General features: G+C 43.9%; 2 protein-coding genes across 3 annotated transcripts in view; one reads left to right on the top strand and one right to left on the bottom strand.

Moving 5' to 3' along the window:
- DUSP22 (dual specificity phosphatase 22) overlaps positions 1-2,011 on the bottom strand; it is an 86,512-nt gene extending 84,501 nt beyond the window's left edge. The window contains exon 1 of the mRNA XM_032991947.2: positions 1,904-2,011. Coding sequence (XP_032847838.1) covers positions 1,904-1,948 — 45 coding nt within the window. The 5' untranslated portion in view covers positions 1,949-2,011. The remainder of the gene's footprint in view (positions 1-1,903) is intronic.
- NQO2 (N-ribosyldihydronicotinamide:quinone reductase 2) lies at positions 1,369-11,586 on the top strand. Of its 2 annotated transcripts, none has more exons than XM_042806697.1 (7): positions 1,369-1,556; positions 1,976-2,028; positions 3,610-3,774; positions 5,250-5,380; positions 7,552-7,665; positions 9,045-9,146; positions 10,292-11,586. In XM_042806697.1, the coding sequence occupies exons 2-7, from the start codon at positions 2,022-2,024 to the stop codon at positions 10,463-10,465; spliced, it is 693 nt and encodes a 230-aa protein (XP_042662631.1). In that variant the 5' UTR covers positions 1,369-1,556; positions 1,976-2,021; the 3' UTR covers positions 10,466-11,586. The 2 variants fall into 2 exon arrangements, with proteins under 2 accessions (XP_042662631.1, XP_042662632.1); XM_042806698.1 differs by lacking the exon at positions 1,369-1,556 and adding an exon at positions 1,621-1,640.
- Positions 11,587-15,807: the final 4,221 nt, after the last annotated feature.

The following is a 15,807-nucleotide window of genomic DNA, read 5'->3' as shown; positions in this document are numbered from 1 at the left end:
AAGCATTTCTTTACCGAGAGGGTGATCAAAGACTGGAACAGGCTTCCTAGAGAGATGGTTAATGCCCCAAGCCTGTCAGTGTTTAAGAGGCATTTAGACAATGCCCTTACCAACATGCTTTAACTTTTGGTCAGCCCTGAATTAGTCAGGCAGTTGGACTCAATGTTCGTTGTAGGTCCCTTCCAACTGAAATACTCTATTCTATTCTATTATTGACTGTAATCCCCTATATCATAACATTTGCACCACTACAGCACCTTTGAAGTGGGCTTCCTAAAGCAATGCCAATACTTTGATGTCCTTTCACTGTTCGAAGGGACTGTTACAGGGGTAAGGCCTCTTGGAAATACTCTAATACTCAGCAAGCCTGGAATGGAGAAAAGTTAGCAGAAACAGTGGATTTTTTTTTTCTTTACTGTTTCTGTGAGGTATCATATTAAATAGTGTGTCGGATAATATTATGTAAGTACAGTATATAAACTACTAGCATTTTTCTTTTAGTTTACCACATCTTACCGTAAACAGACCTTATGCATGGGGGGGGGGGGGGGGGAGGAGGCGGGAATGAAGGAAAGCACATGCCTTTGGCTAAGTTATTTGTATGAGCTGTTAAAAGCAACTCTAATAAAACAACAATAACACTCAAAGTCTTTGGGCTACATTCATTTCCGCTTCTTTCCTAGTTTTTGCTCAGTTTTCATAAAAGTGAATTCTACTTGCTAGCAGTATACTAATACCAACAGCCCTTAGCCATTTAAACACTGAGTGTTTTGTCAGAATATCTCATTATTTTTGTTACCAGAAGGGATGAAAAGACCAAAATAAGACATCCTATCTGAGGGGAAGCAAACTTCAATTCGAATTTTTGGAGTCCCTGCCCAGTGCTTTTCCACGCTGCTTCCGACATAACCCGGAGAGTGCAGCCGAGCGGAATTTGGTCCCATGTTTTATACTCAAGCTATGTCGGTGAGTGAAAGCTGTAGCCCCGCTTACCGGCGCTGCTGCTGCCCGTCTCCAGACGGGGCTGCCCCCAGCGCCCGCAGCACCCTGTGCGACACCTTCTCCCTGGGAAGCCAGGGAAGAGAGCTGAGGGTTGCAGGTCTCCCCTGGACCCTGACAGCACGGAGGGCAGTCGATGAAAAACGCAGTGCAAGGTTTGCAGAGATTTTCTGCTTTACCCCCCGGCAAGAGGATAAAGGCAGCTCAACTGTGTATTTCCCAGGCCGTTGGGCCCAGTGACTCGATTTCTGCCGCGGATTCGCCATTTGGAAACCCCAGCCGATGGGCGAGGACTGCCCCGAACGCTCTGAGGGGACGGCGGGTTACCCACCGCCGGGCCGCCCCGGTACACACACACACACACGCGCGCGATACGCCGCGTGGATTTGTAACGGTTCCCCCCACGCAGACACGGCGGCGGCTGACGCGCACCGAGCGGCCGCGAAGCCTCTGAGGGAGCCGGAGCCCGCCCCGCGCTGGCGCAACCGCCGGGGCCGGGCCGGGCCGCTCCCCGCCCCGCCCCGCCCCGCCGGGGTACACCGGGCCGCGGACAGCAGGTAAACCCACCCCACACACACACCCCGGGCCGCGGACAGCAGGTAAACCCACCCCACACACACACCCCGGGCCGCGGGCAGTAGGTAAACCCACACCCCCCCGCGCACACACACACACACACACCCCGGGCCGCGGAGGTCGCGCCGTCGTTTTGAGGCCGGTTTTAGGGAGGCGGCCCCGAAAACGGGAGCGGCGCCCAGCTCTGCTTTCTGGGGGGGGGGGGGGGGGGGGGCGGTGGCGCGGTGCAGCGGCCCGGCGCGACGCTGGGCCGGGGGGGGGGTGGACGCGCACAAGGCTTTCCTCTGGCAGCCCGTCCACTTCCACGCAGAACGGCACCGTTTCCTACCGAAGCGGCTGTTTTCCGTGCAGCGCTTCCTGGTGTTCCTCGCATCAGCCAATTTGTCGTTTGAGTTCACAGGCCGCATCAGGTTCTCGAGACAGAAGGTGCTAACCGCTTCTGGAAAATGGCAGGTGAGAAGAAATACTGACAAAAATGCCTTTTGGGCCAGGCCTGGGCACGTATGTGGCATATCCGTGGTGACTAGTTGGCACACCGAGGCGTTATTTTTTCAAATGACTGCTCCAGTCGGATTCCTTGGAAAGCCCCAGTCCCTCAGAGCACGGTATCCGAGTGCCCTCGGCGCCGCTGACATGGAAGCAGGGTTGATTTTGCCGCCTCTGTGAGCTTGTGTCGCCTCCAGCCACTGAACTGCCGGTTTGCTGAGAGCTGGCAGGGAGAGCGAAGAGGTAACTGCCCTCAGTGTTCCAGAATAAGTTACTGAGCAGGGGTTTAAATAGCTCATCCACACCTTAAATTTACGATAGCATCTGACCACAAATTTTAATAGTCTCTTGGCAAAGCTATCCTTTCATGGGTGCTATGCAGAAATAATCACCCCTTATAATTCAGGTTTAAAATGAGGTGTTGTTTCTTCAAGCCTTCAGCTCCCGTTCTATTAATTATCTCTGACAGCTTAAACTTACCCCGCACCCTGGTGGTGCGCTGGGCCGTACAGCTTCTGCGTCCCCTGGAGAAACTGAACTCGGGAGATGCTCAAGTTTTTGTGTTGGCAGTCAGGAACCAAGAGCTGCGTGTTTTACAGATCCAGTAATTTTCAATAATCCCTGAAAATTTCCTTCTCGGCAGAGTTTATGTGTAAATAACCACTGCCCCATAAAAGTATTTCACCTTGTGTTCAGTGATGATTTTTTAAGAGAAATATTAATGTTGAACAGCCTTTATACAGTAAAATTTTGAACAAGTAAGCTCTGATACACCTTGTTACATCAGTTTAAGAAACCCCATCCCAACGTATCCATCTTGCCGCTCACCTTACCTTAAATCCACTTTGTCAGCAGTTTAAGATACACTAGGCAGCTCACTCCCACATCTAAGAAGAAATCATGTTTCTTTCTACTGAAGTTGCTGTGATGATGCTGAAGTGGTATAGTGGCACCTTAAACATCTACCCCAACGTTGTCACTTGTGCAGCACTGTCATGGAAGATGAGGGGATCCCACATGGCAGTAGAAAAATGCGCTGAGCTCTTAGAGCTTGTTTCCACAGCAGTTTGAGAGAATCTAAACTGGCACTGCTTTGATCCCAGCCCACCGCACCCCTCGCACTTGTGCTGTAGCAAACCAGCAGACAGCTTTTTTTTTTTTTTTTTTTTTTCCCCTGTTGTTGGGGGTGGGGGAACACAGTGGAATTCAGTGAACACAAATGCTGACTCAAGAGGAGGGACTTGGGTTGTGCTGATTTAGGGCAGTGTGACCTGCTGTGGCAATGCACCCACTGTTCACTGAGTTCCACCTAGAAAAGCCCAGTGTAGCACAAAATTTCTGAGTGAGGGGCTTTTACTGATTAGTTCCTCATGAGTCACCAATTGCTGCCGAGCAGGAGTCAAATGCTGCCACTGTCATTCTGTTTTCACTAGTTTTCTGCTGCTTGGAAGACAGACTACAGAAAAATGAAAGACTGGTTCCACAAACTCTTTCATATCCACCTCCTATACTCAAAGGTATACTCAAAGGTTTTCTTTCTGCCTCCAGGGAAAAATGTCCTGATAGTCTATGCACATCAAGAGCCCAGGTCCTTCAATGGATCTTTGAAGACAGTTGCTGTGGAAGAATTGAGCAAGCAGGGCTGCAGTGTCACAGTGTCTGATTTATATGCAATGCGGTTCGAGCCACGAGCAACAAGAAATTACATTGTTGGTGAGACACTTTTTTCAACAATAACGATGAGACAAACTTTAACCTTGTCTAACCTGCTGCATTAACAATCCAGAGCCACACTGTTAGGTGCACTCCAAAAAACAGTTGCTATTATTTTGTACAAATATCCCTCAACTAACAAAACCCAGCTTTTTATTTTCTATTAACTTTGACCTAAGATACGTCAGCGTAGGAACCCAACAAGTATCATCTTTATTTAAATAAATGTGATAGTTGGAAATGCCCGCTCAATCAGAAAAAATAAATATATATATAGTGCTGGTTTGTAAAACTGTTTTGCCTTTAGACTACAGCGAATGAGGGAGAATTATTATTTTTACAGTATTTACAATCGACTGAAAGCATGTTTGAGGAACCACCTTCTCTTAACGAACAAGATTACGAATGTTTTCTGCAAGTTGGCTCCAGGCACTTAAGTGCTTGGGCTTTTGAGTTGTCTTGGCGCTTCCTAACTACCTGCATATTATATGATTACTAAAAATGACTAGATGATGCAGTTAAGACTTGAGAAAAACAGTGATGCTCTTGTTAGGCTTATGTGATATTTTCACTATGCTATTACTAGCATTTAGCCCCAGTATTTTTCCAGAATAGGAAACACACAGCCATAACACAATCTGCAACAGCTGAAATTCTTTCTTTAAAACAAGAATCAGAAAAAAATAGCACAGGGCCAGTGCAAGTACAGTCAAAAACAAGAAGAAACTTATTCATGACCAGACACAACCATTTCTAAATGTCTACTCCTGAATACCGAACATTGACTCATAGTAACATTATTGAAAGGGAAAAATGCATTAGTATGTGTCCACAGCCTCTGAAGTCCACTTCTTGTGGGTGAGAAATGCCTTCACATACCATACTATGAGTACAGTTTATGAGGCTACTGCCTCTTTCTTCTGCTAGAGATTGATGATCTGCTCATTGAATCAGCAGAGTAATATATGTATCTGATTGAGACATACCTGAATCAGCTCACCCAACTGTAGTGGAGTCAGCAAGGCTGGCCAGTGCTGGTTCCCCAGCCCCTGCTGAGTTTCCCAGTTACAGAGGCTGAAAAGCAGCTATACAGTGCTTGTGACTGCGTGGTGGTTTCAGTAATCCCTAAAGCAGAGGCAGAGCAATTAGCAAAATTCTCTTAAATCATCCACCTGCATCACCAGAGTCTAGAGCCAAGCATAGGTCCTCTTATTGCACCTCATATGCTGCTACAGAAAGGTGAAAGTTTTAGTACTCTGAGACACTACATTCCTCTCCAGATTAAAATCAAATTACCATCAACTGTGATGATGCTGAATATCCACCCAAAAAAAAAAAAAAAAAGAAAAAGGAAGTGGGGAAAAATGGAAAGCAGTAACTCAATTTAGAACTGCAGATTGCAACATGTATTTATTTCTTACTTGGGTACAGTGCTAGAAACAGGGCAAGGAATGACTGTTCCCTTCTACCCACAGGTTGCTTGCACAACTCAGAAGAGTTCAATTATGGCGTGGAGGCATGGGAAGCTTACAAGAGAGGAGATTTGTCCTGTGATCTGATTGAAGAGCAGGAGAAGGTGCAGGAAGCAGACTTACTGATTTTTCAGGTCATTATTTTAAATCCTGTTTAAAAAGACTTCAGTTGTAAGATACAGGGTTGTACAAAATAAAAGCCACAATGAGATTATAGATTTCATTAGGAACACTAAATCTAGCCAGAGTAAAAAGAGGTAGTAGCTCTACCACCAACATAAAAGAGTCTGTATCCAGCATAGAATTTCAAGGTGTCAGATGTGGGATGATGTGAATTTTAGAAAATATCAAAAATACCGGGTCATGTGTGAGCATTATTCATGCCAGCACAGTATGATTTTTTCACACAAATAATGGCTCCACACTGATGTTTTTGGAGTGTAGAAAGGCATATGATACTAGAACCTTAAAATACCTGATTAAAATTCACAGCAGTGTTCACTTCAAAGTTGACATTCAAAAGTAGTCTGATCACATAGGTTTTGTGAAAACTGGTGCTTGTGCTACCTGAACTCCAAAATGATTGCACTGAGCGACTCAGACCACAAAGTACTGAGTGCAAAATAATACTATGATTCTCAATATGAGAACCATGCCATGTTATTAGGCAACCTGATACTACCCCTTTGTCTTGGAGCTCACTCAAAGCACAGATCTACACACAGAGATGTGTGTAAGGCCTTAAGGTGGCACCATCAAGTTACAGGATTGGAATATAGTAACAGTCACCAGACCAACAGCTTTAGGGACAAACATTTTACCTTTAAGTAATGGTACAGTAGCAAATACAAATCAGTAAAACAATTAACTGGGTCATTACAACAGCAAATCCAGTAATTCAACAGCACAATTGTCCAGGTTGAAACAACAGCAAATCCAGTAATTCACCAACACTCGGCCAAACTTTATATGTGGATGCACAAAGACGTACGTGACCACGGTGATCAGGCAGGCTGGCAGACAGCAGGGCAAGGCTTGTTTTCTGGGCAAGCAGCTGGGAGCAGCCAGTGGGCTCAGGGAATTTAGACTTTCCCAACCAGACTGTCCTCATTTATTGCTGAGTTGCAGAATCACTATCTGGACTTGCTAATGGATCATTACACCCCATCTCTGCTCCCCACTGTACCAGCTCTGTCCTCGGTGTCCACAAGTCCCAGAAGTACTGTATAAGACAATACTAGGCCCATATTTCTTTGTGCGCCTGTGTGACCACTGGCCTTAGGCATAGCCTATATATATTCCACTGTCCTATTCTAGATTAAATTTAGGTTGTGACCATATCTCAATTAAGCGTTTCACCCTAAGTCTTCATTTTTACACTACTGCTTCTGAGATAAGTATAGTAAAACATCTCCTAAAGGAAGCAGTTGCTTTCTATTTTCTGTCTGTAGAATGCTATGAAGTTGGTTATGTTCTGATAAAGAAAAAAAGCCTCTCAAAGACACCATAAAGTAATATATAATTAACTGCAGGCTAAACTCACCACTTCCAAAGATAATGGTGATTGCCCAGTTTCCACAGTTTCTGTCTTAAATTAAGCCACATGTGGATAAGCTTTTACAGAATTTCTTCTTCTGTACTGCAGTGTATACAAAGGTTTAGGGATAGTGATGCATCATAGAATAGGAGTCCATAAAGCATTCAAGATAATGCAAATGAGACATGATAGCTTTAGGCTGTAGGCCCACGGGCTAACTGGAGGATCTAGAGGCAGAGGGTCCTACTATTAAAGAAAGGTTTTCTTCTCACTGAAGTGATTCAGGGTCATCATGTCATCAGGGTGTGAAAGCAAATTTATCTTAAGATGGCATTTGTCAGCAGACTGTCAGATCAGAGCTGATCACCAGATGTCAGTCCTGGTAATAAGGCTCTGTGTGCATTTTGGCCACATTCTCTGTTATATCATATGTTCCTTTTGCATTTCAGCAGCAGGAGACGCAATTCAGTACAGTCTTAAATTTGAATTAAATGGCCCCTCCCTGCTTTATCATATTACAACTTTAATTTGTGTGGAAACCTGTATATTCACCGTGTGCTGTAGGTGCTCAGCTATGTACCTGAGGCTATTACAAACAGAAAGCACTTTGGTTATTTTTGCTAAGCATAGTTACTGCCTCTCCTGACAGATAGCTGGAAGAAGCCATGTACAAAATCTGAACAGATTAAGAGAATAGGATTTGGCCAGTAGACCAGGTCTAGGGATGGCTCAGGCATTCTGTGCTAACAAATTTTACTTTTTACCTAGTTTCCCTTGTATTGGTTCAGCATGCCAGCAATCATGAAGGGCTGGATGGACAGGGTCTTGGTCCAAGGATTTGCTCACGACTTTCCAAACTGTTATGATTCTGGTTTGCTCAAGGTATGTTTTTGACATTCTTTTATTAAGATCAAGATTTGTGCAATGCTCTTGAGGGTTTTGGTCTTTCTTTTCCATAATATTTGTTTAAAGCATTCACTTTATGCCCTCCTGAAATAATGCTTTGTTAACATGTTGAGAAACTGTCTGGCTGCTTAAAACTGTCTGAGAGGTAGTACAATATGGATAATGCAGCGGTTCCTAAAGGTTTAAGCAGTCTCCTAGAGATTTTTAGTTGGTCTACGAAACAGGCTTTATAATTTGGTAGGTGTATCAGAGTGCACTGGGATGGCATACAGTTTGCAAACAGTTTAAATCGATCCATTTGCTAAAACTATAGTCTGTCATTCTTCCTGCCAACATAGGAGTGCACAAATCGTTAATGAGTGACATACTCGAGTAGGTGACAACATCCTGTTCTGGGATTAGGTGTCAAAGTCTGGAATTAAACTTAATCATAAACCTGAAATACCCAGTGCATGCGCCTCTCCCCCAGCTATCTCCTTTCAACCTTTTCCTCTCTGTAGCTTATGAATTAAGCAAGGTCAGTATCTCTCTATGACAATTCCTAAATTTTTAATTCTCCACAGCACTGGGAATATCCCTGGAAAATTTTGGTCCACTGTCTGATAGATCATATTTGATAACGACTGCAGCACCCAGAAATCATCAATATTAGTTTCATATTTATGTTTGCTGCATATTAATCTCTGTAATTTCTGATTTTAACAATTCCAAACATTTCAGTTTGTTTAAATTTCAGAAATGGCCACCTCGCTGAGATGAATAGGAGTAATCTCCAATGATCACAGCTGCATGCTGAGTGCAGGCTCAAGGCAATTCAGATAATGCACTGGAAAAAATGTTCTTTCAATTATGGAAGCTAAAAATGAGAGGATAGAAGCTGAGCACAAGCCCATGGCTAATAACATAGTTACAGGAGCAGAAGAAACACAGAGATTTAGAACACCTGAGGAATGGCTTGTTCTGAAATTATTCCTTGGCAGGTGACAAGCAAGGCCAAGTTTGAAGGGGCACTTAGCATTCGATCTCTGCATTCAGGAAAGACAGGAATATTCTCTGTAGCAGGGTGCCTTCCAGCCACAGTTTTCCAAACATTACGTAGGGGAGAACAAGGGTCAAACTGTAATTCCTTTTGTTTTTAACCTGCCTCTGCCCAAAGCCCTGACACAGAGTCCACTGTCTAGTTATATGTGTCAATCTTTGCCTCGGGGCTGCCACTACACATAAGGTCTGGGAGAGAAGAGGGCACCACCTCCTCTAGAAATTTCTGCTGTCCAGGTTCCCCTGAATACCTCTTGAACTATTCAGCCACTGTTCTTTAAACATGCCTAACTCAAGTGCTGCTTTCTTAATTCTAGAACAAATTAGCCCTGTTTTCTTTCACCACTGGAGGAAGCCAAGAGATGTATGCAAAAGGAGGTATCAGTGGTGATATTCGCTATCTCCTGTGGCCCATGCAGGTATAAGATGTGAATATTTACTTGGGTTTTGCCTTCATTTTTATTATTCCAGTTATTTTTAACAGTTGTATTATTATTTTATAGTAAATATAATATAAGAAGAAAGAATTAAGTTGTCAGTTCCAAGCATCTGCAGGTTATAAATTGGGCCCTAAATTCCTGATACTACTTTAAAAGCGTACAGAGTTTTAAAATTGCTTTTTGCCCCTTCTTCCAGATTGGAATCTGGAGAAAGTTTACACTGTCAGCCATTTAAGTTTCTCTGGTGTTATAGGATTTCCTTTAGCCCTAACGTACAGGATTTCTTTTCCCCATAGCTCCCTGATTCATGTAGAATATGGGGCAGGAGGCGAGTCACACATTATCCTGGCATTAATGATCAGCATACCAAAGTTGGCATGCCTTTTCTTATTGATACCCTTTTATCAGACATAGCAAACACACTTTGAGAAATTTAGGTGACAAGGCAAACTGTGTCAGCTACTTCTTGATGTAATACAACAGATGTGCTTAAATTCTTTGGTCTCCTACCCATTGCAATTACTAGCTGTCTGCCCTTGCGAGGCTGTCTAGCTGCAGAGCTTGCAAGTCAACATGACAAAGGACATGAAACACAACTGTGAATTCAGAAATGCACAGAGGGAAAATGGCCAGTTGAGCTGATTGGAAAGGCACTAGCCTTCATGCAGGATCATCTGGCTAAGCCAGAGGCAAAATGTTAAAAAAGTACTTATAAGTAGATGAGAAATATGCTTCATTTCAAGAACAATCTGTGGATATTCAGACAGTACAATGAACTTCAGGCTGTCTCTGATCCTTGCAAATGTAATAGCATACAGCAGCCGAACAGAACAGTTCTGTGGGTTTAATAGCACTTAAAAATAGATTCCACAGAGCAGAATAAATGAAGTTGACCTTCTTTTTCAGTATATTGTATGTCATTCTGCTTAATGCCTAGCATTCAATAGAGACTGCCAAGATAGGTAATGAAGTTTTGCAATTTATTTCCCTTCTCCTGATAAATGCACAGGTTTAGAAAATCTGCCTTATATTGGGTCAGAGAAATAGTTTCAGATTTGAATCCTCCACATGCTTGAATTGAAAGACTATCTCCTGAGGCATTTCTTTCTTTGCTTTGACTCCAGCATGGAATCATGCACTTTTGTGGTGTCAAAGTCCTTGCACCTCACATCTGCTTCAGTCCAGAGTATGTCTCTGAGGAGAAGAGGAAGGAGATGCTGATTGCCTGGGCCCAGCGTCTGAAGACTCTTTGGAAGGAAGAACCCATAAACTGCTCTCCTGAGTGGTATTTCAAGTAATGTTCAAGTACAAGACTACAAAGAGAAGCTTATTTTTTTTCTCTCCTCTTTTTGGTGCTCTATCTCAATATCTGAATGCTAATCTCCTAATTCAAACATATTATAAGTATCTTGAGTACTACAGCTAGAAGCTTAACCGGCAATATAGCATTTACCTTCATTGATTCCCAAGGAATTCTCTTCAATGATGGGTGCAAAACTCTTTGTGAATAATTTTATCCTTGCTTATATAAACAGTGACATCCTGCCTACAAGTGGTTGATAACACAAGTAGTATTTAATTGCAGATTATACCACTGTTGTTTATGAAACAGTAAAGTACCTTGCCAAATTTATTTTATCACTCTTTGTACCAGCTGCCACTTTTTTTTTTATTATTTGCCAGGGAATATGCTGTCCATACTCAACCTTGTTATGGACAATCCTGTTCTTTTAAATGAGAGCTCTATACTCATCTCTTTGAGCTATAAACCCAGATCATGAATAACGCAATAGGATGTACAGTTGCAGTGACTTAGACAGCTAGAAAGCCCTGTGGACAGCCTTAGGCTTTTCCACGTGTTTACGAAGCAATATTAAAGTTAGGACAGATACCAGAAAAGGAAAGAAACAGATACAAATATTGTATAGCAGTATGTGCATGTCTTGCCTTTCTTTATAGAATGTAGATCCCATTTGTAAAGTATGTCATTTCTTAAAATCAAAGGGAATTCTCTATTTTTGTTACCCTAAGACAAGAAGGAATCCTGTGTGTTCCCTGCCCTTTCGCACCAGTCAGTATTGCTGTTTGGGTCTGGAGGGCTGGGTGCATCGCCTCCGGCATCAGCGTAGGTGGGCTTCCTTGGAGATCTCCAGTGAGGAAGAATGCCTGCCTGAAAACCTGCAGGAACAATGTCTGTCTACAAGCCAGGATCTAGTGGGACAAAATGTCTGTCTGGCTCTTAACGTCCGTGATTTTTACCTTCAGCTTTAGCAGGATTATTTTTGTGTTTGAGAGCTGTTAACCCTTTTTGAGCATATGTCAAAGGGTGGGTTTCTTGCTTAGCTACACAATTTCCTGCTTTGATCAGCCTACCTAACAGCTGGCTTTGTATTTTGATATTAAAAGAATGTGTCCTGAATAAGAAATGGTCTTCTGAGTCACTGTCAAATGACACTTAGGCCCCTGCACACAGGGCATGCATCTGCCATACATTCTTTGTAGCAGTCTTGTCATGCCCCACCCTTGTCTTTCTTTAAGGGCTATTTGGATAATAAACATGCTGAGCCCAGATTCTGGAGTGGCAGTGTAAGCTGATACGCCAGACTGGGAATTGCTACCGCAGGGGAAGAGTCACATGTTCCTGTTTGTCACCATATGAAGGGAAGGCCCCTCTCTAGCAGAGACAGACCTCTGGAAGCTCTGCTGCCCTGAGCTGACGCGGATGTCTGCTTCAGTGCCTATGAGTCAGTTTTTAGGTTACACAAGGAATTTGCTTTGGCTCAACAACTCTTGTATAGGAAAAAGAAAGTGAAAGGGAATTAAATGGGAAATGTTATGCACATAAGTTGTGGGGAAGGCAGATTCTTACCTAAATGACTAAGGAAAAAAAAAAAAAAGTTACCTGAGGAGAGGTTGAAGGACAAATGCAAATCCAAATTAAAACTGTACAGGAGAGGAATCATCCTTACGTTCTCTGTGTTCAGTTACCAGACTATTCAAAAAAGAAGGAAATAGATATGAAAGCAGAAGTTGCAACTGTCAAACCAAATGTTACTGGATGTTATTGGATCAGTCACACAGCTTAGTGGGTTTAAATGTTAAATGAAGAATCTCAGACTGACCTATATGATGAAGATAGACTTCTTGACGCGATTTGGCAGACGCATGCCAACTCCCACACACATGGTGTGCCTGTATTAGACTGGATATTTGTAATGCAAGTATACAAGAGTGTCTGTACTAGATCAGAACAAGGATCTTCCAACCGCGAGTTTTTTTTTCCACAGTGGCTATAGACCAACAAGAGCAAGCACTTCCCCTGAATGCTGTCCTGGACTCCAACTATATTTAGTTTCAGGGATTATTTGACTGTCCTGGGTTGGAATGATCTTTAGACTCTCTGTAGTTGATACTGTGGGGAAGTATTTTTTCCTGATGTGGCAAGGGGACTAGGGGTGGATTTTGTGCATTGTGTCTCAGTATTTTGTCAATGTTATTTTCTATTTTGGTGTAGGGAAGGTTTTTTTTTTTTCCTGTTTAAGTTCGGTTTTGTTTTCTCTTTGTTCTGATGTTGATGTGTATACTGTCTTCTGTAGTGAATGTTGGATCTCATGATAGCTCTTAAATATGTGATTCGCAGAGGTGAGGGGTGGAATGTCCTGGGTTTGAGTGAGTGGTGGGGTTTTTTGGTAGCAGGGGAGGGGTCTATAAGGGTGGCCCCCTGTGAGAAGCTTCTCGAAGCTCCCCCAGCTCCAAGTCAGCTCCACCTCTGCACCAAAACTGAGCCAACCAGCTGCGCCTCTGCGATAATGTATTTAAGAAGGGGCGTGGTGAGGAGGAGTCAGATTTGCGAGGAGGAGTTGTGGCAGCTGTATGAACACCAAGGTCAGTGGAGGAACAGAGGAGGAAAGAAGGCGGGAGTTGTGCCGGAGCAGAGACCCCCCTGTATCCTGTGGTGAGACGGCAGGGCGGCCCCCCCTGCCACCCATGAAGATCTATGGTGGAGCAGACACTGATTTATGGCCTGTGTTTTTTGCCTGGTTGATCAAGATGATGTGCCCAAAGAAGGCCGCGGTCTTGTGGGAAAAGGTAGCCCCGCTGTTGTAGTTCAGCACTGGGAGGATTGCAGCATGGGGGGGGTGTCCCACGCAAGAGCAGCTCGGGAAGGGCTGCAGCCTGTGGGAGGAACTCCAGTTGGAGAAAGTTGGTGACCCATACGGGAGCAATGTAAGGAAATGCTGCAGCCAGTACAAGGGACTCACATTGGAGAAAGTTTGTGGAGGACTGTCTCCTGTGAGAGAGGGACCGCGATGGAGCAGGAGGAAGAAGTTCCAGAAGCTCCCCCCACTGAAGATGGAAGAAGAGGCAGCGCTGACTGCACCCCCCATTCCCTGCCCCTGCGCCACTGGGGGAGGAGGTAGAGATATTGGGAGCAGAGCTGAGCCCGGGAAGGAGGGAGGGGTGGGGGGAAGGTGTTCTCAAGATGTGGCGATGCTTCTCACTGTCCTACTCTGTTAAGTGTTGTTAGTGCCCGTAATAAATGTATGGGGGTTTTTTTCTTCTCCTAACGAGTCTGCCTTTTGCTCGTGACCATAATGGGTGATCTGCCCCTCCCAGTCCTATCTCAAATCCCAAGCCTGGCTCATCTGTCCCTTCTCATTGCCGAGAGAGAAGGGGGAGAGAGTGGCTGCGTGGTGTTTGGCTGCTGACCAGGCTCAAACCACGACACTAACCTATATTTGTTTTCTCTATATTTTCCAAGCCAAATGGATCTCTGCTTTGAATTTTATTCAGTCTTCTCTTGAATTCATGCCAACCTGAAGCAGGCAATATTTTTTGGCAAAGTTCAGTGGGTCACCTTTTTCCTTGCATGAAGCATTGGAGTGGGGAGGGATCCCCAGAAGGGTGAAACACGTAGTTCCCAGTAGTGTCATTTGATTCCTCCCAGTCAACAGTAAATGATAAGTCCCATCCATTCTCTTACACAGTGCTTGGAGTTTTGTACATGTGCATCACCTCCCCTCCTAAATAATCTCTTTCCCAGGTCACTGAGTCCTGTCCTGCTCAGTTGTTCTTACAAGAGAAGACATTGGCCTTTGGTCGCCCTCGTTGCTCTTCTCTGAACTCCTCCAGTCTCACTATCCCATTACTGAGAAGAGGGGACCAGAAGCGCACACAGAGTCAACTCTGCGACTCTTGGATTTGTATGACTTTCTCTGCTCCTTTCCTAATAAGCTCTATCATATGATTTGCTTCAGCTAATGTTTTCATCTGTTGTAACCCTAGATCTTGGCCATCAGTGGTAATGGTCAGCTCAGGGGACATTATTTTATACATCAGTTTAGGGTAATTTTTTTTTTCCTCATGTGCACCCCTTTACACAACTTGAATTTAACTTCCTGTCTCATTGTCCAGTCACTCAACCATTTTCCTAGAACTCTTCCCAAGCTGCTGTCCTTGTCCCACCTCCTCTGAGTAATCTATATCATCAACAAACTTTTTCAACCTCAATGCTCATACGCTTTTACAGATAATTTTCAACAGCTCAGATCCCTGCATTTGTAACCTCATTCTGTTCTGAGTGCTGACCATTTGCTGTTGCCCTCTTTGTCCTAACTTTTAAACGTGTCTCCATGCCATGATCTTTCTTATCTGCTACCTGCTTAATTTCCCTTAAAAAATCAATACAAAACTTTGCCAAAAGCCTCTTGGAAATGCAAGTAGACTGTGTCAGCCAGATCACCATTTTCCACATGCTTTAACTCCTAAAGTAAATGCTTCAGGAATATCATCCCAATTTGTTAGCCACTGTACAAGGGGGTATATGATGGGGGGGAGGGAGAGAACTAAGAACCACTATTCAACTGTAATTTTCCACAGTCAATCTCAGTCCTCATCTGTGTAGTCTCCACGTGCCTCATAATTCTCCTCACTTTATTTCACATCCAGCTCTCCTATATCTGTTCAGAAAAGAGGTAAGCAGAGTTGTGAGCTGTATCTCAGCTGCGGAGACATAACAGACTAAACTGCTTTTGCTGAAGGGTGCTGCTCTTGCAGTGCTTTGGAAGCCAGTCAGCTGTGCAACAACAGTGGGTGCTGAGCCAAGAGTTAATGTCCCTGTCCTGACATGCTTCCAGTGCCTGCTATACAGCACGCTGTGCCAGGGCGCGTGTATGTTCTGACACATGCCTTTCAAAAACTCAAGGGAAAATTTTACCACGTAGAAAACCAATAGAGAGTGTTTTGTGGTTAAAAAGGAGAGAGAAAGAAGGGGGCAGTATTAGTTTCTTAGCAGTACTGGAAACGTTACAGTCATTTTGATCTATAGAATGATCACCCTGCTAAATCACATTATGCTAAAAGTCAAATGTAGTCCTGTCAAAAAGAGCACTGACATAATCAGAATAAAGCTACAATTAGGTGAGAAACTTGCAGCTGCGTTTCAGGCTGGGGAAAAGGGTATAAGGGCAACATACTTTCCTCTTCCATGTAGTCTGGGAATTTGTTTTTGTTGCTGGTGGTCCTCCTCTCCCACACCCTTTCAAGCAACCTTCTGGTCTTTGACAATTTGTTCCAAAAATCATGAATTTCTTTTATTTGATGTTCTGAAATGGCAGGTGAAACATGCTTGCAACTTCAG

This window comes from Tyto alba, unplaced genomic scaffold, assembly GCF_018691265.1.
Source record: "Tyto alba isolate M040663 unplaced genomic scaffold, T.alba_DEE_v4.0 Super-Scaffold_48, whole genome shotgun sequence".
Classification (NCBI taxonomy): domain Eukaryota; kingdom Metazoa; phylum Chordata; class Aves; order Strigiformes; family Tytonidae; genus Tyto; species Tyto alba.
Note: the sequence above shows the minus strand (reverse complement) of the source record. Positions and strands in the feature narration are given on the sequence as shown.

Bases quoted from the DNA above. Each gene is read 5' to 3' on its own strand.
- NQO2 (XM_042806697.1), top strand. The intron at 7,666-9,044 runs GTATGTTTTTGA...TCTTAATTCTAG, and splicing joins ATGATTCTGGTTTGCTCAAG to AACAAATTAGCCCTGTTTTC. The intron at 9,147-10,291 runs GTATAAGATGTG...CTTTGACTCCAG, and splicing joins ATCTCCTGTGGCCCATGCAG to CATGGAATCATGCACTTTTG.